The following is a 24,119-nucleotide window of genomic DNA, read 5'->3' as shown; positions in this document are numbered from 1 at the left end:
TGGTCTCTGTGAGGTTTCTTGAGTTACAGAAGAGTGTTACTGGGGTCATTAATGCGTGGAACATTATTTGGAGACTTGTAAATAATGAGGTGGCAGCTTCCCACTTCCCTGCGCTGGCCTGACCATGCCTGCTCAAGCAGATGAAAGGCAAACTCAGAATCAGGTTTGTGTCTACTTCCACTTAAAACAGTGTTAAGGAGTAATCAGATGTCCCAGAAAGTCTTCAGTTTTGCAAAACAAAATTGAAACACTCTAAAATGTTTAGTAGTCTCCTTTCCATTTCCATGATATTAAAAAAGCAGGCATCCTATAGTGGAAAATGCCTTTACTGGCCACAGGGGGTGTAACTGCACTATTCTGTAAATGGTTCCTGTGTTTTCCATCAATTAATCTCTGGCTTTTCATAATGTATATTTAATTTAAAAAAAAATTAAAAAAAAAAAATCTGTTTAGTTCCCAGTGCTTCCATATTTTAAATGGTTGCAAGTCTAATAGTTGGGCAGTTAAACTGTTCCTAAGAGATCTGGCAAGTCTCTAGAATATAGAATTTGGCTTCCTGAACTCAGAAGTCTAATTCCTAGCTCAGTCAGTCTAAACAAATGTCTAGTACCTTACATTTAACTGACATTTGCTTTATTTTACCACAAAAAAAGATGGGAATTTTGTTTGAGCTCTTTCTTAGTAAGTTCAAATATGTCCAGGGCAGAATTGTCTTCATGTGAACAAGAGTAAACTGACATTGCAGTCAAGTGGCAAAAGAGACAGAAACAGTGGGAAGAGTTTTCAGTAGGCTTGCCTGGTTTTATCTTGTTTTCTGGTATTTTGATGAGAAAATTGAAAAAATTTTTGCCACTGCACTCCTTTCTTGATGATATTTGGAGATCCTGTGACAAATACCGAGAGGGAAACAGCATCGAAAAGCATAGTTTTGATTCTCATGTAAAAGCTGAGCCCGTTGTTCTTGAAACTGATAGTGTTTAAAGACATTAGGAGTTGACACTGATTTCTGTTCTGTTGCCTTGCTTTGGCAGTAATATATATAATATACCTAAACCTGCCTGTCTGCAGAAGACAGGGAGATATAAAACTGGTTGTGGTTGGCATGTTTGCTTGTTTCAGAGAACATCAAGCATGGTCACATCTCAAATGACTTCACAGTACTTCAAAGAATTTGCTGGTTTTATGTTGTTCAATAGGAGTGAAAAAAGACACGTGTACTTGTCACTTTCAGCTGTATTTATATGACCTGCAGTGAACAGATACAGAGCTGTGGGAGTGCTGCTTGCTTTTGTTTTATTGAACTTTTTCAGCTCACAGGTAAAATGCAGGTAGGTTGCAGCCCACAGGTGTAACCTAAACCATTCTATCCCAGCTGGGTCTTTCAGGTCCAGCTGATTGCAAGGGGACACTTCACCAGGAGAGAACTCTGTGTTTATGCTTCCATAACGTCCTCAGTTAACTTTCACAGATAACCTCAGGCAGTGAAGGACATCCTTTATCCCTTTGCCTCATCCCTTTGCCTCATCCTTTAGGAAGAGGCAAAGTGTTACTGATGAGAAATTATTGTAGGCAGAGTCTAGAATTAGTGAAAAAAATACAGACAAGGAGCATTTGTGGAAATAGCAGAGAACGAAAAACAAAAATGGAAGAGTGAATGGGGGAAGAAATAGGAAGGATGCAAATTGGAGGTAACAGAAGGGAGAAAATGTGCTTAAAGAGGAGCAGATGTATTTATGGTTTGTTAAAACAAAGATAAAGGTTAAATTGTAGAATATATGATGAGGTAATTTGTAAGAAAAGAAAGATGTTTAATTCTTTGCATTGTAGTCTATGAGGAAAGAGCAAAAGATCAGTGAACTTGTCTCTTCAGCTGGAGGACATCAGACATATTTAAGACGAAGTGAGCTATTCAACAGTGGTACCTTAATACTGCCACCAAGTGAGTATTAAAAACTGGGGCGTCATTTCTGAGCTCAGGTGTAGTCTGATGTACATATGAGCTGTTGGTAGGGTTCGTGTACTGCTCTAGCAAAGCAAAACAAAACCTTTTGGAACTCTGTTTATAAAATCCTAAGGTATTTCTTCACAACTGGAAGGGTGATCTTGTTCTGTATTTTTAAATACCAGTGTCCTCTGTTTTTTTATTGCCTGCCAGAGTGTGCCAGAGTTAAATTTAAGCCAACAATTTATATTATGGCATATATCTGCTGATAGAGTAAAAAGTCTGTGTTGTAAATTTGTTCTGCAGTCCTGCTTTAATGCCGAAGTATAATGATATACATATATGTGTAAATACATATATAAGTTCTTTAGTTACTTAGATGTCTACAGATCTTGTAAAAAAATCAAGGAAAAGGTTGGAGACAAAAGATGAGAATTATTTTAACTGTCTGAAATCTGCAGTGGGCCAAAGCCATCAGGCTTTTAGACATCCTGGAGTGCTTGGGTTTGTGTTCAGTGATTCTCTTTAAAACCTTCAAAGGCTTCAGTTACTTTCTTGGCAGCATATTTTATCATCTTATTATGTGCCAGTATGAATGAATTTATATATTTACATTAATGCATGTATTTATTTCCTGGTCCCAAGATTGCTATTTTGGTCACCTTCCAGTCTCCCCTTTCCCTTCATAGACCTTTCAGTGTGGGCACTTGTACAGCCCTATTGAACACCTGAAACAGAGCTTTCCTGGACAGTAATTTATTAATTGATTCTCCAGGGTGGATTAAATCTACTGCATTGCTTTTCTCTGGGAAAAGGTAATTTATCTTAACCATAAAAAGACAGTGGTGTTTTGTGATACAAGCCTCCTTCCATCTCAGGCTTTTTATTCAGCTTTCCCGTTTCTTGCAAGCTTATGTGCACAGGCTAATGGCTTGTATTTTCTGGCTGCTTCACTTGACTTTTTCAATTCCAGTTTACAGGTTTGTCACAGCAGCTTATGTGAAATGACTGTCAGTTTCCTTTGTCCCCTGCCTCGAGTGTTCTGCAGTAGGGATTGTTCTTCTTCAGGAATGCCACTCTCTTTTACCCAAAGGACACCCTTCAGAGAGGAAATGTGAGAGGGGCTCATCTGTTTTCTCCTGCCCGCTCTGACACTTTGTACTTACTTTGTCATCTTTTGGCAAAGCCACCTGAGCCAGCATGGGGGGAGAGGAGCACCTCCAGAGACTTCACTGGCTTTTCCTAAGAAGTAGCTTCAGGTTGGATCCTCAGATGGAATGAATGGGCTGTTGAAGGTCCTTACCTCCTGTTGTAGAACAAAAGATACCATAAAAATATGACCACATTTATTCTAAATTGTTCATTTGGCAGTGGCTAAAACGAGGTGAATGAACCTTACTCATTCTGTGGGGCACACAAAACAGTCCTAAGTTTTTCTTGATTTAGAAAGGCAAGTTTTTAATGAGAAACAATTTTTCACCAGCTGTTCATGTGTGTCAGGATGAGATCTAAAGAGAATACTTGCTGTTCAAGTCTGTTTAGTATTCAGTGATTTTTGCCCTTGCTTATGAAGCCCAAAGACTGCTGAAGAAAGATTGATTCCTGTCACTTCAAAGTATATAAAAATGAAAATCCCTAAAACATTTGAAGGTGAGAGGCCTGAGCACACAAGCTTATGGAATCGGTGACCTTGTGAAATTGGTGCACAACCCAGACAAGGAACAGCTTACAAGAAACTATTTGGCAGAATTATTTTAAGAGCTAAAAGAACAAAAAAAAAAAAGGGCCAAGAAAACCACTGAGGGTATTTACATGACTTAGCCCAAAATATGCTTTTTTTATGAGTTACATGATGATTGTAAGACTGACTTAAGCAATAACCCTTCGTTCTTGTGGCTGTTGCTCTATTACAGAGTCAGTAACCTCCATTTGGTGGTGTCTGCAGTGAGGCTTTTTTTTTGTAGGGCTCTGTTCTGACCTTTCTGTGAAATTCTGTTAAAAATGATGGCTTTAAAAACTTGATTTTGCTTCTGATTTAAGAATGTTCTGAAAAATAGGGGGAAATAGCAACGTTTTTGGAGTTCCAGGTAATCAAAAAATGACCCTGAACATTGTAATTTTTTTTTGCCAATCTTTTCCTCCTTTCCTGTAGCTCAAAAAATATCTTTGCTTCACTGTTAATAACAGCGTAATGCCCATGTTGATTATGGGCACTGTGTGGGCATTAAGGTGCTTCTAACGTCACATCTGCTTCTTTAAAATGCTGCTGCACTTAGTGATCATTTAAAGTGTTGAGAGGAAACTGCTCTTGAGTGCTCTGCTCCCCCAGGCCTTGCTCAGTGACTCTTCAGAGTGCCCAAAGCTGATGGCCCTGCTCAGAGCATTCCTTGGACACACCGAGCCTCCAAGAGCTTTCCTCGTTCTCAAGGGGAACCTTAGTGAGAGCAGCGTTTAAGATGCAGCGCTGTTACAAAATAAATCCGTGTTTCTGAAGGTAGTAACTGTGTTTTTGTGCTGTTCAATTGAGTTTTGATTTGTTTTTGGTTGTTAGGTCGTTTTCCTGGGTTAGGATTGTAAATACCTTTCTGTTACCTGCCATGGATTTGGCACCTGTGGTCCTGCTCCATTTGAGTTACATGGGGAGAGGGAGGGAGGTGGGGGAAGGGTCTCTTGATTTGAGCAACAATGGTGGAAAAACTGCAAAAGTGAGGATGTTGGATGAATTCTAAATCTTGTTCCATGGTAATGAATTTGCTAAGTTGGTGAAGCGTGGTTTACCTGCAGTCTGATTTTGGAGCAGAGAACACTTGGGGAAGCCTTCCTTAAAGTCAGGGCGCCACTGAACACCAGTGTTGTCTTGGCTTCTGCAATTCCACAGGCCCCACAGGGAAAGTGAGGATGACATTATACTAATGGGCAGTAATGGCTTTTTGTTTCCCTCTCTCCAGTGTTTTGTGGGCTGGGGTTTTGGTTTGTTTGGGTTTTTAAGTAGAATTGCCCTTCTGTAGTCGTTGTATGGGGATGTTTTGTGATAAATCTTCTCTCACTTTGAGCTACATTAAGAGGTGATTTGTGACTTTGCAGTGTCTGTATGACTTGAGTATGTGCCTTTTAATATAGCTCTCTTTTAGATCTCAAGGACCTCTAAACCAGTCTGGTTCACTAGAGTCCCTTCATTAATGACAGCCATCCCCATAGGTGATCAGGGAACTCCTGCTGTCCCTTTCACTGTATTTAGCTGCAATAAACTCTCAAACTTGCCAAGGTTCTCTCTATGCCCCTATCAAAACCATACCTTCATTTCAGCTGGGACTTGCTTGCATTAAGCTCTTAAGTGCCTTGACCTCTGTAATGTTAAGGGCATTTCATTCATTTCCAGCTCTGTAACCTTTGCAGTTACTTGGAATGTGTTTTCCAGCTCTATCTCATGACTCTTGTCATGATGATCACCTTGCACTCTTGCACCTACAACCCCGATGCTGTTGTTTCTGTGTTTTTGGGGAGTTACAAGCGTGCTGTGTCTGTTGCACTTGTCCTTGGTTCACTTGCTGTGTCTCAGGCACCAGCTGATCATCTGCTTCCTTTGCCATTCCACATCTAAAGAATCCTTTCATCCTGTTGTCTTTTAGAGCAGTGTAGTATGTTGGAGATGGCATCTTTCTTACAGAAGCTGAAATTTTTGTCTGTTTTACAAGCTTTTCGCAATAGGAACGTTTTAGGAACATTCTTAATGAGCAGTTTTGCCTTCATCGGATGTGTCCTGGAGCCAGCTGGTCAGATCTACCTGCTGGTTTTTCCCAGTGTGGACTAAAGGCTTTGAAATACTTTGGGATTTACCACTCTTCTGACCATTTGCTTTTCTAACATTTACATGTCAGAGCATGATTTGCTGCCTCCTAAGCAGGATTGTGAATTGGGTAACTTAATTTCATAAATTATCACTGCTTAAGGGTTCATTTTCTGTTTCATAGTGTCTGTGAGGACTGTTTTGGTTTAAATTGTGAATATGAATCCAGTCTTGGTAAGGATTTCCTAAGACTTGAAAAATTGAAGTATCTTTTTGCTCTTCAACTGTAGCTCACTCTTAAGTTCTTCATAGAGATAATTTCCAAATGGGAATTCATAAAAAGCATCTTTCACAGTTTTCATTTTTGCATAGAATACATTTTTATGTTTTAAAGTAAAATTCATAATTTTACATGCCTTATAATCATAAAATTATATGATCACCCTGCCTCCCTCCAATAATATTTCCAACTACATGCATCTGACTCCACTCTGTTTAAGATTTTTTTAGTGATTCATTTCTGGCAGTATGCCCTCAGCTCTTGTTGCTTCCTTCCTTAGAAACCATGAACTTTTAGATCTGGAAATGATGCAGTAGCTCCTGATGTGGGGAGCATATGCCTAATTCAGTAGGATTTATATATGCCTGTGTATGTATGTTTGGATTATAAATCTGTTAATGTAGTAAAATTGATTCTTGCTGAAATCATAAATGATGAACTTGTCTTCATTTTGCTCACCTTGTCTCAGTAAGTCTGTCACCACCACTCATGGCAGTATTTGGAGAAGTGGCATTGAATGCATTATATGCCAAATAAATTTCTGTAAGTAGGGCTTCTCCTCGCTTTCTGGGGACTGTATTGTTTTCTGCCAGAATCCCACTGCTGGGCAAGGTCATCTCCGAAGCTGCTTTTGTTTGCTGCAGGCTTTGTTTTGTGTCACATGGGAACAGCAGACCACCTCCTGAGTTTAGCCAGTGCTGTTAAACAGCTGCAGTCATTTGGAATAATTTAGTAGGTAGTGGATGAAGTGTAGGGAATGCATCCATCAGAGTTGAAGCATTTGGCACAGAGTCTCATGCAGGAATGTAGAACTGTCACTCACACTCCTTTTAGATTGTGGTCAGGCACTAAAAATTCAAAGGTAGACAGCTTCAGTCAGCAGATGGGAAGGTCTGTATTTTGGCTATTGTGCAAAAAATTTTTGTGGAATTCCTTACCCTTCCCAAGTACTATAAAGTAGCAGCCATGCTTTGCTCATGGAATAGCAGCCAGGTTAGGCAGTAAACTGATGATGACCCTCCTAATCAACAGGAATGTTTGGGGAAAACCCATACATGTTTCAACAGCTTGTTTAGTTGGAGGTTTTGGGGTTTTTTTTTCCCCTTATGGTTCAATTTTACAGTTTCTTTCCTGACCTGAAGCTTCAAGTAACATTCCTTATACCTTGTGAGCATTAGTGTTTTCCCAGGAACCTTATTTTTGATGTTGAGGAAGGCTTAAAATAATTAAGGAAGGCCTGGAACTGATTCCTTGATTTGAAGTCAGAAGTGTTTGGTGAGCAATTCTAGATGATATCTGCACACTGCTGGATTTGGTATGATTATTTTTTTAGGGAAGGGGTGGGGGGGGGCGGGGGCTAGATTTCAGGAAATACCATGAAACAGATCTCTGAGGAAGCATTCATGGTAAAATAATATCTCATGATTGTATGCCGAACATCAAAGTTGATACATGGATCATAAGAGGAGTGCCAAAATAAGATGGGAAAGATCGAAGGATGTGACCCTTGGAAAGAGGATGATAATCACTGTACACTTTGCCAAGTAGGCCTTGCCAAACTCAGACTGTTGGGGAAAAGCTTTCTGGAGAACTGAGGATGCTGAGGATGGGCTGGGTCTTAGTGCAGGAGATTGGTGAGAGCAGGGAGAGACTGAGAGTTGGGAGGTGGCAGTGCAGGGACAAGGGATAGAAACCTGCAGCTTCCCAAGAGACTTGCAGGGACTCTGGTGGCAGAGACAGGTGGCACAACTGAGGGCAGTGGCCACAAGGTGCAGCAGAGAAAACCAGGGAGAGAGAGGGCAGAGCAGGGGATGTGTTCTGTACAGTGCAGCACTGCAACAGAGATGCAGTGGTATTTCTGCCTTTGAAGGTTTTCAAGACTTAGCTGGACAAAGCTGTGACTGATGTGATGTTGTGTTGGCCTTCTGTCTAAGGAGCTGATATGCAGAGTCCTTATCAAATTGTGCATATAGGATTTTTATCTGGTTTTTCCTGTTAGACACCAGCAGCATTCACCTAAGAGCCATGTTTTCTGGGTAATTAAATGTTTTAATGTGAGCATTCATACTCTGCTGTAGTAATCTCAAGATTCTTAGAAAAGAGTTCTTTCTCTGCTTAGTGACTTGCTTGTTATTAGAGGTACATACTGTTACTGTTGAGAAGGACTTGGAGTATACAAATGCTTGCATAGACTTGGTTCAAAATCTGCAAGTTTCTCCAGAATGCTAATGCAAACCTCTTGTATGAGGTGTTATGTATTAAATACTGGTCAAGCATAGAAACATTGCAAATGGATACAGTCCATCAGTGTGCTTCAGTCTGATGTGTTTCCAAGTAGGCAAAGAAGCATTTAAAACCTGTAGGTGCTCTGTTTTTAGGTGTTTGTTTACTCTTCAGCATGCTCATTTCAAACCATGCTAATTACTTTCTTCTCCTGAGAGCAAATAGTAAAATTTTCATCAGTGCTCCAGATTTCTTTCAAATAACAACATAGTCCTCTTGTGTTTATTTCATTTGTTCGCTTGTCTTCCTTATATTTTATTGTGTGAGGTAAGTAAGGCAAGTAAGAACCTGTCCCTAAAAACACCCTTAGAGTTTGTATCATAATGGTGCTAGAAGCCATACTAGTTTGACTCCATTTCTAATAATGCTCGTTTTATTGAGTAGTTTATTCAGTTTCTAACCACTGTTTGTGAGCTGATACCTGACTTTCTTAAATCTTTAATAGTCTGATGTTCTGTATCTTGGAGGAAAATTACGATGGCTGCATTGCAGGTTGGGAGGGAGCTTTCTTGTAGTCAGTCTTTGTAAGCTCTAAAACCCAAGTAAAGAAGAAAAAGTCTTGGGAACCTTTTCAGCCTTTCCATAGCCTCTGCACAGAATTGGATGTAGCAGGAAATGTAATTGGCAGTCCCTCTGTCATCGGTCAGCAGTCCAGTGCAGTTGGAGTTTGCCGAGGTGGCCGTGCAGAGCAGTCAGTTCCTGTTACAGCTGATCCTCCAGCCCTTCTGTTCTTGTGCAGGGCAGTCTTCAGCTGAGGAGCCTCTCCCTGCTGATAACAGCGTTAGTGCTGATAGCCCCAAATGTTGCTGATTTATTTATGCACCAGCTGATGGAAAGATTGCAGGTAAATACTGAAGAAGGTTCTTTTTTATGCTCTGGGGCAGTTGGGTAAGACAGGGTTTCTTTGTAGGGAAGAAGGTGTAATGCAGGATGCAGTTATGGTCGGCATGCTGAGTGCCAGCAGCCCTTTCAGGTTCCTGCTTTGAGCCCTTAGAGCCACTGGAGTTTGTCACCCAAACAAGCTGCCCACTGGTATTTCACCTTCTGCAGCTAGCACGTTTATTGCTCTTGAGCCATTGTGTGCTGCAGTTGAACACTGATACTGAATGTACCAGCAACCCTTCCTGACTCTTGATTTTAATCCACTTCAGTATACCTTATTCTAATAATGAAAGCTGACCTGGTGGGCTTCAGCAGTTAGAGCCATTCCAAATCCACTGCACCCATTGCCACTGGCTGGGACTGTCGTGCAGCCCTTGGGTCCCTGCTCCTTGGGCTGCTGCCAGTGTTTGTGATGCCACCAAACAGAGTCCTGCTGCTCCCAGGGGCTGCAGCAAAGGCAGGAGCACACACAGTCAGTCTGTCACAATCACTGCTTTCTGAATCATTCTGAGGCTAGCCCTGAATAATACATTTAGAGACAGTCTTTTTCTGGCATCATTCAGAAAAATATCTTTTCTGCAGTTGACAGCATTTATTGGTATTTCATTGTAATTAAGTATTTGAGGATTTTGGCTACCAAGCTGTATTTTTCTTGTGCTTTTTAAATGTCAGCAGTCTTCCATGAAAAATAATTCTTCTTGATTAAATTATTTCAGTTATTCCAAGTTACTGTAGTAACCATAGAACTAAAATGTAGTGACCCTTTTCCCAAATACATTTTGTCCAAGGACATTTTGTCTTGTATGTTTTTGTTGTTTGCTAACATATGTCAAAGACACGGTATCTGACTCTGCCTAAAAAGCTGTATTAATTTTCTGATGTTTCCCAGTTGGATGCAATTTTTTTTTGTCGTTGGGCCAAGAAAAACTTGGAATCTTGTGCAGTTTTATTCTTTATGGTTAATTCAATTACTTTCAGGTTTTCTAGGTTGATGCTACACCCACTGGGAACCACATTTCTAAAAAGACAATATTTCTAGTAATCTACCAAAATAGCTGGCTGCATTTCAAAATGAAATGTTTAAATTTTTGTCTGCTGTTACTGTTTTGAAGACCAACTCATCATCAGCATAGTTATATTTGGGAAAATAAGGTTCAGTTGCCTGTTCTGAGCTTGTGAAACGACACTGGTGTTGTGTCCTGAGCTAAAGTTCCTGTAGTGCACGGAATCCTGAGTGCTGGCTGGGGACCACACACAAGTAACTGCAAATCTGCAAATAAAGGTTTCTTCCCACCTTCTCCCTTAGAGGTGGCTGGAAGGGTTTTGTAATTTAACATTCTCTAGCTTGGGTGCTTTATAGCACAAAGCTTCTACAATGAAGCCAAACAAGGTTCACAGAGAGGGGTTTGGGGCGGTTGCAATTTTATTTTTATTAAAATCTCAGCACTTCACTTTCCCACTTAAATTACTAAAAAACTACTGTATGTTCAGATAGTCTCTCTTATGTAGAATGAAGTCACTCCCACCCCTGCTAAGGACCTTAATTTCCTTTTTATGGTATTTTCTGTGTCCTGCTCAGTCCATTTGGAAAACCCCAATTTGGGAGTATTTGGTCAGCAGCCTGTAGAAATTGCCTGATATGTTAATTGTCTCTTTGCTCTTGCTGCCTGAGCTCTGGCTGTGTTTGGGGTTTTTTTGGTACAGACTTTGGGTATGTGCTAGTCATAGCTTCTTTGTATCTGTGTGCCATGGCACATAGTGCAGATGGCTCTAAATGAAATCCAGGGACTGCACTTGAAGGAAGGGAGGGCATGTTCTGGGCTGGGAGCTGAACTGAGGAGTGCTGCTTGTTTTCACAGCTCATGGGTGCCCTGCTTGTAGCATGGGACTGATGAGACAAGACAGGCCCACATGGTCCACTCCGTCTGCTAAGGAATGAGAAAGAAATTCTGAAATTGCTCTCATCTGTCTTAGGGGGAAATGCCATTCTCTTCTGGGATCTCATGGTCAGTCTGTCCTTGAGCATGGCAACAAAATGTATTAGGTAGAAGGCTTCAAAAGGAGGATTATGTAAATGATTTAAATGATCTTTCTGCTCTTTTGGGTGCTGTGACCTGTCTCTAATGAGTTCCTTACACAGGGAAACTCATCTACTCCCTCAAATGCATGCCCACAGAGAACCCTGTTGAATATCCCTGTGAGGAATCCCACTGAAGCCTTCAAGTGTGATGGCCAGATGCAGGGCACTGCTTTCATTCCCAGGTGCAGTGCTCCAAGCCTTTGCCAGGCTGTGGGGAGGGCACCTGTGCAGGGGAGAGTCCAGGAATTCCAGAGTCACAATCAATCAATGAATCAATCAATCAATCAGTCAGTCCCCTGTGCCCGTGCTTTACGGAGAGCAGGGACTGGTGTGTACATCTAAACTCTCTCAGTGCAGAGCAGAATGACTGTGTGTTCCAGGTAGGAAGCTGAATCACTACATTGGGTGTGTTTAGGGGAGGAATAAATTAGAGCCATTTCAAAATGAAAAGCAGCAATTTACTGGATTGTCACTCATTAATTACACACACTGCCCGTAATTAGGTCTCACTCGCTATCAATATTTTCTCATATTCAGGACAGTTAACTCCTAAAAATCTTCCCCTTGTTAGCTGTGAAGATGTAGTACCACAGAACTGCTGTCATGTTCAGCGTAGTTTATGTGTAAATGTCTGTAAACATATGCAACAGAAATACTCCTGATGTCCATTTGTATAGAGCTAGGTAATTCTCTGTGTACTTACATATCTCCACGCTCAGCTGTGTGCTCGTGGGGCTGCCAGCAGTCTGCCAGCTTTGCAAACTGCAAAATGCCTCTGCACAGCTGCAGCTGGCACAGCCTGCCTTCCAGGAGCAGATACTGATTACAGCTTGCTTTATTAGGAGATGTTTTACGTGCATCAGGCCTCTGCCTGGGCTACTTCATGGTGTATTACACTGTCATTATGCAGCAACTTTAGCATGAACTGCTGAATTCCATGAGGATAATTTATAGATCTTTATGCTCCACATTGTCAAGGAGGGGCGTGGGTACAATGGGGGATTCTGAGATTGTGCCTCTCATACACTGGCCTGGGATTGAGACTGCCAGAGGAGTATGAGATGTTTCAGCTTAATTTGTGGTTATACAAATAGTTAATCTCTTTTCCTGTATGAAACCTCTAAGCTTGTTACCAAATCAGGTGATTGAATGTGAATGCTGATATAAGGGGTATATCAAATCTTGTGCTTCTCTCATATATATATGTGTGTATGAGTGTTTACGTATGTAAATGTATCTCTTGGAAAGTCATAGGATACAGTTACATGGTAAAAAGTTACCAATTTAACATTGTATCACAGAAAGAGAGGCTTGAGTTAGAGGTCTGTACAGTAGTGCAATCAGCTTCAGAAGCAGCTTGATCTTGCTATTAGGATTGCATTATGTGAATTTGTGACTGTTACAAGTTGGAGTTTCCAAACCTGTTTGTGTTACTCAGCTCAACCTTTTGCAGTGAGTGCCCAGCATTCTTTTTTTCAGTAATTCCATTATTATTTCAATGTATTTTGGAGCATTTTTAACGAAACCATCTCCATCAGTCACTGAAACAATCTGTTCCATTCTGAATTGCACATTGGGTGCTGTGACTCAGGCTCCTGCCAGCAGATCTCTTTTATTTCACATGGTGTCCCTTAGCCAGCACAGTTGCCTCAGCTTAGATGGGTTTTATTTTTTAATTCTTAATATACTATTCTGGATTGAAGTGACATTAAGAGTAGTTACAATACTTAGCAGTAAAATTGGCTTACTGGAATATGCAGTGTTCCTGTTATCTGAAATTCTTAGATACCTCTCCAGAAGAAATTTACAAATGCTTATTTTTTAATCACAAGAAATGTAAACTATTATTTGGTCTCAGAGTTTAATTAAATAAAGAAGTACTGAATAAAGGCTGTGTGGCTGTTAACTACATTTCTTTCTTTAGTATTACCTTGCATTTAAGAGGTGGCTGTGTTTTTAATCTTTACAATCATACACTTCTAGTGAATTCTTGCAACTGGAAGACTGCTTAAATCCTCTGGAAGCAGCCTGTGTATCCACCCATCCCACTGACTGATGCTAGGTGGTGAGGTTCTGGGGGAATAATAAAACACTTGAGGTACACACCTCCTGTGTCAAGTCACTTCTCATGCTGCCACCACCTGTGCCTTGGTGTAGGTCTGGGCTGCACACACCTCTTTTAACTTGCCTGCCTGCACAGCTGCTTTATTTCAGTGCTCTGCTGGCATGCTAGTATCAAATGAAACTCATCCAGGAGCTTTTTAGGCCTTACTTGAGCATACTTCTGTCTTCAGCTGGCTTTTCAGAATTCGTGACTAGTTAACTTACCTCGATTTTGTCTTTAGAAGGAAAACCATTTTTTCACTCCAACTTGCCCAAATTAATTTTTTTTAAATCATCTTTTTTAATGATTTTTGTTTGGGCACAGAAGATGTCTACAGGTGGCTGAATGCCCAGGAGAGTCACCTCCTGTGTTGAAAGGGCAGTGGGGTTAAGGCAGAGCTGGGTTGCAGTTTGTGTAGCTGGGCTCTGAAGCTGTGCCACAGAGAGCTTCAGTCACTTCCTGTGCTCTCACTTGAATTTCAAAGCTGCCTTTGAAGGAGTAGTTCTTCACTCTTTGTTCTAGTGGGAGCTCTCCAGCCTTTTCTCAGTCTGCCAGCACCACTGGCTATTTTTGGGGGGAGCTTCCAAAGGGTTCCCTCTAGAAAGTGGATTCAAGTGCCCCTTCCCCAACTGGTTGGGGAAGAAATTTCCTTGGAGAAAAGTGAAAAAAACTGTTCCTTTAACAAGCAAAATATTCACAAGCATAGAAAATGAGTAATACTAAACAGTGCAAACTCTCATGTTGTGAAGAGATGGCAGATTCAGCAAGTCCTTTGCTGGAGTCAGAGGCACAGAGAGTGTGCCCTTATCCAGATACCTGTCTCTGACATCTCTGAATTTCACATCACACCCTGAAAACAACTGGTAAAGTTAAATAGAAAAGCTAGGAGTGTAAATGTGTAAATTAGAAATTTTTCTTATGTCACTAGGTGAAAAAGTTAGTTTGGAGTTTAAACTAGTTGAGAGAGCAGAAGACAAGATGGAGGATTCAGGGTGTTGTCTCTTGTCCTTCTTTCTTCTTCATCTACTTCTTCTAGAGGTTTTTGGGTGGTAGGTAGGTTTTAGGTGATTGGACAAAGAATGTTGCAGTGCAGCACACAGGTGTTGGGTCATTGGGTCATTAAGAAAAATAATTTAGTTGGCATCTGTTAATTGGGTAAATGGACATATAAGAAACCTTGAAGATGATCTTTGCTGGCCATTTTGCACCTTTCTATCTTAGTGCACGTAGCTCCTTGTACCTTGTATCCATGTAATGTTGATAAGAATAAATAACCGAGTGTGAACAAAAGAAAAAACTGCCTCCCTCTCATCAACTTTGGTTGAAGGGGAAAAAGAAGCCAGCCACGAGAGTCATATAGAGACAGTCCTTGTCGTGGGGTGTAGCTCTGCTCTCTGTCTCTCATGGGTCCCTCTGGTGCTGAGGCACAGGCCTGAGCTCCCAGGGCATTCCTGGGGTTCCACTCCAGAGCAGGGCCAGAAGAGCCCCAGGCTGGGGAACTTCTCTGCCTCAGCTAGCTAAAAAAAAATAATTAAAAAGCAGAGGTGAGCTCTGTCCTGCTGTCTGTCCATGCTGCAGCCAGCACAGGCTGGGAGAAGGAGTGCAGGGGAGCAAGGGCAATTTCTGTAAACAAATTGCAATTTCTTCCCCCCTTCCCTCTCAAACCAGTCTTGAAAGTGCAGAACTCAATATCCAGCCTAAACAGAACAGAGCACTGGGCATAAAGCATCATGAAGTCACCCTAGGCCAGGCTTTGTACATGTGAATAAACTCTGAAGGGAAACTTTGGTTATTTGCCACAGATTCTTCTTTTTGAGATAAATTGTGCGTTTACCAGTTTCTTCCCTTTTTTCCCTGATAAATACCATAAATATAAAATATAATCCATAAAATACCATATATATAAAAATAAGTATAAGACCATATAAACCATAAAACCCATAAATATAAACCATAAATATTTTGAATGAAAAGAAAGAAGTAATATTTTTCCTGGTCAGTTCTAGGAGGTGTTGCCTGTTCACATGTGGTCAGGTGTGTTTGTTAAGATGTTCTTTAGGTGAGTGTTGGATACATGAACAGTTTAACTTTGGACACTGCTGCTTTTTCACTCTCAGGCTGCTTTGATGGTGCCTCAAGTGGTAGTAATCACTTAACAGAGCTGAATTAAAAGGTACAAGCACATGGCTCCTGCTCTCACCTGTTGTCAGTGGCCTTCTGTTTTCCTGACCACTTTATTGTTAAAAATAACAGGCACAGAGTTGCAAATTGGAATAAAGGGGTGAGTGAAGTTTTGATTTCTGTATGAAGAGCTGGGCCCTGACAGCTGTTAAACTACACACTGGGTTCATTAGTTGGTTTGGATTGAAGATGACAAAAATCAAGCAAAAATTTTAGAGAACTAAAAAACATTCCTAAGGAAATATGAATAGTACTATTTAAAAGAATAGAGGAATTAGGGAACACTTGATGAATTTGAAAACAAATTAGGTTAATTTCAATAATGTATTTTTGATAGTGTGAAAGCTTTAGTTACTTTAGGGACTTTGGACATTATGCTTATGAGCATTATTGGTATTTTGCAAAGATCCTCCTTTCTGCACCTTCTCCCTCAGGGAAAGCAGAATTACAGATGCTCATATGGAAATTTGCTTTTAATTTTTGTTGCAGGAGAAACAAATGTACAAATAAAATAAACAAATCCCCATTAAAATATAGTACTTCCCAGTTGTCTAACACGTGATATTTGAAATTTTACTTATTTAATTTTGTTTTTGAAACACTGAAAAAATGAATAATTTCCACCTGTTTTCAGTTGCATCCATTTGTCCCCTGCTGCCTAGGAAAATAAATCCACTAGAGGAAAGATGGACAATTACTGGTGTTATTCAGGTCCACTTAATGCAGTATTTCAGAGGGTTGCCTGACCATTTGAGGTCTATGAAGTATATTTTGGATGGCAGTTATCCATGGGTAAGAGTTCATATATGCACCACCATGTCCTTTTTTTTGTTTTTTTTTTTTTTTTAATCATTGGTAGGGAGCTCAGAACTGAACTAAATCCCAGTAGTCTTGGATTTGAGGGAATTATCCTATGGCTCCCAGGGGAAATGACCAGGAAATCAGGCCTGTTTGACACCCAGGTGTATTTGCACACTTCATTCCCAGATTGGTGCGTAGGTATTTTAGAATTACAGCATTGTCTTGTGTTTTAATGGTCTGTGTAAAAGCACTGTTGCTGCAAAGCCCCATCTGAAATGCTGCTGGCTTTGTACCCAAGTGCAGCCTGGGTTGCTCACTTGAATTGCTTTGATAACCTAGGGGCTAAAATCTTTGTTTACCTGGGTAAAAAAAAAAGTTATGAAATGATGGAAGGTTCTCATTTAGTGGTGGCTCTTTGAATTTTGTTTTTTTTTGAACAATAAATATGCACTTGTTCTCCTTAATTTTTTTATTTATTTTATTTTTTTATTTGGTTGTAAATGAAAAATGTGCCTTGTCTTTTTTCTGTCTTGTTATAAATCTTTCCGCAGACCTTTTTGAAGGTGAGACTATTCAGTGATAATCTGAAGAGGGTGGCACTGATTTTTAATACCCTGTTTTTCAAATCAAGTGGCAACTGCTTAAGTGAAGTTAATCTGAGAATGAATTTAAGTGTCTCCAAGGGTTATGTGAGTCTCCTCATTAAAGTTAGGGGGAAAACATTGAAGCACCTTTCCTACTACTTAAAGTATTAAATTGCCAGGCTTCCTAATTCAGAAATCTGGCTGTCTTCAGCTGAGGCTTTGTCTGCCTACAGATTCATTACATAATTCAAAGTTTGCCTGGAACATTCCACGTTTACTGTATTGGTAGTGTTGCTTTCGTGTGTTATGAGTTTGTGAATTGTGGAACACAAACAGTGTGTTAGTGTTTGAAATCAGCCCATTGCCAGAGACAGAGCTTTAGTACCATGAGGTTTGTTGTTCAGCCTGAATATTACACAAGTTGAGTTTTATCCTTTTGCATTTATTTCTTCTCTGTGTTCAGGCTCCAGGTGACAGGAAATGAGTTTGGTCTGGGCTTGTTTGAGGTCCTTCTGTATGTGATGGGTTTTCCATCTGCATTCCCTTCATATTCTGTGCTGGAATCCAAGTTTCAGATTGCTGTGGAGGGTCGAGGGTGATGTGGTGCTACCAGGCCACTGTGCAGAGTAAGGCCCTGCAGCATCAGAGGAAAATGCCCAGGACATTCTGGGTAAAGCACGGGTTCATGTCCAGCTGACTCAAAATGCATGGTTTGTTTGATTCACTCAAACAGGATAAATTGCCCTGGTAAATTCAGGTTACACTTGGGGGACTTCCTCAGGTGAAGAATAAGCATCAGTTTTCTGCTAGTTACATTTCCATTCAGACTGAAAGCAGATTCTGAAATAGTGGAAGTCTGTTCGGCAGTGCTTCCAACTTCAAGCCAGGTTATTCATCCTGATTCTTTGGGTAAAAGTGCTATTGAAATCACCAACAAATTTTTACAGCTGCTTCCACAGCTCCACTTTTAACCTTTCTTCTTTGTAATACTCTGCAACCACCCACAGCTTTCATGCTCACCATGGGCATTTTTATAACTGTGATAAAAACTACAAATGTGTTCTCACTTAAAAGTAATTGCACCATTACTGTAATGCTTTGTAGAAAATAAAGTTTTTATCAATGTCAGGTGTTTTGCCAAAAAGAAAAAAAATATTACATGTTCTATCCTTTTTATGCTCACTGAATTTTGTGTTGTTTTTTTTTAACAGCGATTCCAGAGTTTATTAGTCAAGTAAATATTGCATTGGAGAGCTTAAGCAAGAACACAGCACATCTGTTTGATGACAACCAGTTTGTGGACATTTCCAAGAAGGTGTATGATACAATTCATAACATCAGGTGCTCAGTCATGATGATCCGGGTAAGTTCTTGTCATACTCCTCTCTGGATGGCTCAGGATGTCAGGGCATTTTGGGAGCATCCAGAACTGTGTGTGTGTGATAAGTGTCCCCAGGCTCATAATCCAGGTCTAGCTGCCCTGGGAAATTCAGGTTACAGTGAAACATGTGTGACTGTAACTCCAGATGTCTAGAATTGCACGGAGTACCACATCAGAATGCTGCATGAAGATGTCTTTACTTCTCTAAAAATATGTAGTTATGTTTGGTTTGTAAAGATCTTCCTTCGCTTCGTTAATTACTAACTTACAGCTACAAAACCAAATCATCTTGTAGTTCTTCAGCTTTAACCTGTGCAATGTAGGAGAGAGTATTTCCAGGTGATTCTGATAATCCCATATCAAGTTCTTTCAGCTTACACCAGAAGACTTAACCTGATTTCTTTGTCTTACACAATTACAATCACTGCACTTACTCTTGTGTTTTTCCTGAAGTTCAGACACTGAATCAGAACAGCTTATTTTTAAAATTCAAACCAAAAAAGGCTGGAGAAGGCTGTGTGGAGGCTGTGCTGCAGCCCTTGGGTGCTTACAGAGGGCTTATAAATGAGATGAGAACAGATTTTGCAGCAGGGCCTGGTGTGGTAGGGCAAGGGGTAATGGTTCTAAACTGAAAGAGGAGAGATTTAGGATTAAAGGAAGAAATTTATTCCAGTGTGAGGGGTGAAACACTGGCACAGGTTGCCCAGAGAGGTGGTTGACGCCCCATCCCTGGAAACATTCAAGGGGGTGGGCTGCAGGGAGCTCTGAGCAAACTGGGGGTTGGACTGGGTGGCCTTTTAAGGTCCCTTCCAACCAAAACCATTGCAATATGAACAATACTAGTCTCAACATACTGCAGTGTGGAAGTTAAAGTAGGAATTAATATGTGGAAAATGGCTAAAATGTCTCATCCTTATTGCAGTTGTCAGGAAACAGTTTGTGTACTGCAGAGAGACCCTGAAACATCCAACAGGTACCCCAGAGCAGTAAGAGTTTGGGAGCTGGATGTAGCTCCAAACCAAACAAACCAGCCTGTGGGTGATGCTGTTAGGTCTTCCACTCAGTTCTTGTGTCAGTGAACACAGAAGTTTTCACTAGGACATCTCCTTTTTTTCTACATAAGTTTCATTAATGCCTGTGTTGCTCATCCCTCCCTTCCCTTAGTGACTGAGGGGCTCTTGGGTCTTTTAAGATTACAGAGTTGCTTCTGTTTCTCAGTGAGAAGTGAATCTTCTCTGTGTCCAGTCCTCCTGGCCTTGAATTCCATGGTCATGAGTGAGCATTTCTTTCAGGAGTTTTGCATTTCTGGTGAATTGGGAATGCACTGAGAAGTGTAACATGGCTTCAGTCAGTTTCTGTGAGGAGGCAGACACAGCTCTGAGGAAGCTGTATTTCCTCAGAGTGCTCTGTGGTGGATGTATGTATGTGGACAGTCACTCAGAAAGGGGTTATGAGAGGAAAATCCCAGGAATTGCCCGGTGTGCAGTGCCTGTGCTGTGCAGCCACAGAACGTGAGTTACTGCACATCACCAGAGTGCACAGGAGTGATAGAGTGGCTCTGCAGGGCCATCTTCCACTGCTGCTTTCAGGTCCTCATGAGAGCTCAGGAGACTTTACAAAAATTGTCAGAAAGGACAGGAGCTTTGTACTTAATGAATACCATTGTTCAGCCATAGCCATGGGGAGGTTTTTCTGAGCTTTGGTGCAGTGTTAGTCAGCTACTCCAGCCTCCCTGAGAGACAGTGCCAGCACAGGGAGTGCTGAGGAAACCCTGGCATCCATTTTCTGAGTCAGGTTTATTTGCATTCCTGGTTAGATACATTGCAGACAATGCCAGTTTCCTGGAAGAAGCTTTAGTCAATGTGGTGGTTCCTCAGGTGTGCAGTTCATAGCAGCCAAGGTGAGGGAATGAAATGTTCTGTGGCCAGAGTGCTGACTCTGGCACCTCACTGATTATGGGGGTTGAGTGCAAGGCTGAATCAGGGGAAGAACTCAATCAAAAAATAATTGAGAAATGTAAATGATCAAGGCCACTCATTCACAGGGGGAAATTTTTCAACATGGCAGTAAAAGCAGAAATTCTCCAGATCAGTTTCTCAGGAAGCATTTCAAACACATAATTACACAGAGAAAACGTTTTTAAAAATAGAGTTCCTAACTGTAAAATGCTGCCCAATACTGTTGTTAATGCAAATGATCAGCTGTGCATTTCAATGTCCAGGTTGAACCAAAGACACATAAAACATACATTGCAATCCTGCATGCTGTAATGCAACACTGGAGAGCAGCTACAGAGTGGCAGATGTGTTGTGCTGCTGAGCAGGAATAGAAATTCCTCTGGAGCACCAGGATGCTGTTCCCCATAAGATGCTTTTATTGTTCACATGCTTAATGCAGTGGTAGCTGTTCATTTCCAATAGCTAGATAGTTGATCCAGGGTGTAGCCACATTTCTCTGACATTTTTTGACTCTAAGCATCTCATTTTTGCTGTGTTTTAGAGATTTTGTGGGCTTGATCTTGCGCAGGAGCATTTGTACATTATCTGGATAACATTTTAATCAGGGTATTGATGTTACAGAAATAGCTTAAATTAGGTAGTACAATTAAAAGCAATTCTGCCATGTAAACATGCAGAAAAGTCAAAGGAAGCAGGTTGATGGTTTTTGGTACAGTGCATACTAAATGCTGCAGAACGTTAAGATTAATGGTTGGACTTTTTCAAAAACTTCTGTATGAAGGTGTTTTTATTTGAAAAATATGAGACAGCAGGATTGAAGTAACAGCTAGCAGGATCCCATTAGGCTATAAACTCAGTGGAAAGGAATGACTTCAAAAGAATAGTGACTGCTGGTAGCTGGAGCACTAATAGTCATCCTGACAGTTACACCAAGAACAGTGGAAACAGTCACCAAGTCAGAAGTTTCACAGAATTCTTTGTTCTTTTTAGAGTATAAACAAGTGAGCAGCTGTTCATGCTTTACAGAGACAAAAAGAGGGCAAAGGGTTCATATACTCTATGCAAAAAAATGCTTTTACTATTCTTATCTTCCTGGAAGCAGTGAGTGAGGAACCCATGTTCCCTAATTGTGTGAGAGGTGGAGAATGTGTATTTAAATAGTTGTTCTTAACATTGTAAAGCATTTATTAAAAATCCTTTCTGCTGACTAGGTATTCTCTGTGCTGTTTCTCTCAGGATTCTGGCATGGAGACCATAGGTTCCCTCAAGAGTTCATGGTGTTAGGCTTTTTGAGTTTGTTTTGCACGTTGTTCCTAGATTTCCCTGCACCATGGTGTATGGGATACCCATCCCCAGGCCCCCCAAAACTGAAAAATGCATTCATTCTTCTTTTCTGTCTAACCTAGATACTTTCATTTCAATTAGATCCTCCCTGCATCTCAAATCCCTAATATTCCTGTATCTATATCTAACAGTCTTTTACTGTTGTTTTTACTGGTGGTTTAATTTCCTTTGGAAAGTCAAACTCAGGTTAGCTGCACATTCAAGAGTCTACAGCATAAATGATTTTTCATATGTTTTTGGCTTTCTCAGAATACCCTTGGGATGGGTTCCCTTTTCTTTTTTCTTTTGTTGGTTGCAAATCTGGCGTGGTTTTTCATCCTGTTTTAAAGAAATGTAGGAATTCATCCTTAACAGAACTTGTGAGTTCTTCAATACACTTGATTTCTCTCAGTAAGAGACTTGACAGCAGAATTCATTACCTTACACCCAGCAGAGGTACAGGAATTTTTAGAACATGGATCTCTAGGACAGGAGGGTAGCAAGTGGGGAAAACCTTCCAGCCTGTTAATGAGTGTCTAGTTTAAATTCTGCCGTGGCTTTTACTAATGACAGAATGATCTGCACATGCAGGGTTTTCTGCCTGTTTTTACTTCTGTAGTCCAAGTGAGTTAGATCCTGTCCAGTGCAGGCAATGACAGGCATGAATTGAACCTCTGTCTCAAAGCAAAACATGGAAACATATGAGAAAGGCAGACATTTACTGCAGTCCTGCTGTTTGTTCTTGAGACCTCACGGAGCAGATAGCCAAGGAACACCTCATGCAGCCTTGTTCAACTTCATTGTTGGTCTGAAATACAGGAGTGATGCTAATCCAGTACAAACTCATATTGAGAAGTTTGATAAAAACCTTTCTCTTTTTCTATCCTACACCAGCTGCACAAGAGGCAGAACCTTTGCAGTAGTAGTTAGCCTCTTGGTCCTGCAGCTCTCAGCACTTTCTGGTTGTTGCTGAGCTGAGTAGGTCAGGACCTTTCCTTCCCCAGCTCCTTGTCAGCTTCAGTCCTGCCACACACTGATATCTCTGCATGCAGTGTGCCTGCAAAAGAATGAGCTCATCTGAGGTCTTCAAAAAAGAGTGCAGAAGAAATACCTGATGTCTGTTGGGGTAGTTGGACACCTCTTCTTTTTTCAGATTTTTATGCAGAGTCACATAAAAGGAGAATGTCAGTTAGTGCTGTAGAACCCAGTTAAGAGGTGAGTTCAAATCATTCGGTGCCATGGTCACACCTGCAGGTAAAAGCTGCTGGCAGCTGCTTGTCCCTGCCACATTCCTTGGCTTTTAACATCTCCAGTCACCATCACCAACCTTGAAGTACCATTTTGGTAAAGCTTAGAGCACTGTTCCACATTGGTTACTCTTCTTATCTTAATTCATCTACGTACTTTCTAAAAATGTGTTCTTACAGGATACCCGGGAAGCCTTCTCATAATGTACAAATCCATGTTATAATTGATATCACTATTAGAATCATTGAGTCAGTCATTATTTTATGACTCTACCTTGCAGAGAGCTTATCAAAATGCTCTGAACTAAACAGTTTTGGGACACAATCAGCATACATTTCAATTTAGCGTGCAGACATTTTTAAAAATGCTAATCTCTATTTAGTACCAGGGGAGTTGGTCTTCCCAGATAAAGAAAGCAAATCCCTCTTTTCTGGCAAACAGCTGTACATATCAGTTTGTTTCCATTTCATTTTCATGTACCATGTAACAAATTCTCAAAGGTCTCAGTTTTCTTAGTTTAGGACCTTTAATATCTTCAGCAAATCAGATGACTCCTGATTCTTGGTGGGATAGTGTTACTGACTTCCTTGCTTTACAGAGCAAGAAGCTACTCAGTAGTGTCATAATAATAATAAAATTATTAATAATTAAACATAATATAGATATATATAAATATATAATAAATAATGAAATTAATAATAATTAAGAAATAATACCCACTTCTTGTTTTTTCTGTGAAAGTGGCACCCATTTGTCTTAACATGTGGGCAGGATGTTACCCTAAGAAGTAGCTTTAGTTTGGAGTTTCCCCAATTGCCATAACAAGCACCTGGTCTTAAAAGCTGAGGTGCTTCCACAAGGGGGAAAAAAAAATATGGTGAATAGAAATACTCAGAAGATAGTTTATTGATTTTAAAAACAGATAGTATATTTACATCTCAGGGAGAGACATAGAAGAGGAAAAAAGCACGTGCTTACCCTTCCCATCATGAGCACAGGAGTGGAAGCCAGAGCACAGATAAAACACTGTTTCACTCAAGGATGGGTGCTCCCCCTTCTTCAGGTCCCCTTTGCTTAAACATTGAAGTAGAGTCCATCCACAGGGTAGTTGGGAATGGTGGATTTTTATTTTGTTCTTGTTAACAAAAGACAAGAGAAATTGCCGGCTTTTGTGTGCTTCTGCATTTCTACACTTTGAGATGAACAGGTTTTAACTTTTTAGTTAACTTCTGGTTCTTTGTCCATCCTTCTGACTGCTGCCTCATTCCCATTCTCCAGGCATTTG

The 24,119-nt window shown here is 40.6% G+C and overlaps 1 protein-coding gene and 1 long non-coding RNA gene across 8 annotated transcripts in view; both read left to right on the top strand.

The window, feature by feature from the left end:
* The window catches only part of CTNNA3 (catenin alpha 3), a 399,590-nt gene that overhangs the window by 301,377 nt on the left and 74,094 nt on the right, over window positions 1-24,119 (top strand). For all 7 annotated transcript variants that reach the window (XM_086900642.1, XM_086900643.1, XM_023930192.2 and 4 more), the window contains one exon: window positions 18,136-18,287. In XM_086900642.1, coding sequence (XP_086756768.1) covers window positions 18,136-18,287 — 152 coding nt within the window. The remainder of the gene's footprint in view (window positions 1-18,135; window positions 18,288-24,119) is intronic.
* On the top strand, window positions 1,828-6,441 carry LOC147651990 (uncharacterized). Its single transcript, XR_015290111.1, has 2 exons — window positions 1,828-1,939; window positions 2,916-6,441. It is a non-coding gene; the product is annotated as an uncharacterized LOC147651990 (long non-coding RNA).

This window comes from Cyanistes caeruleus, chromosome 8, assembly GCF_971803275.1.
Source record: "Cyanistes caeruleus chromosome 8, bCyaCae1.hap1.1, whole genome shotgun sequence".
Classification (NCBI taxonomy): Eukaryota; Metazoa; Chordata; class Aves; order Passeriformes; family Paridae; genus Cyanistes; species Cyanistes caeruleus.
The sequence above is the reverse complement of the archived record's forward strand: the minus strand, read 5'-3'. Positions and strand labels throughout refer to the sequence as shown.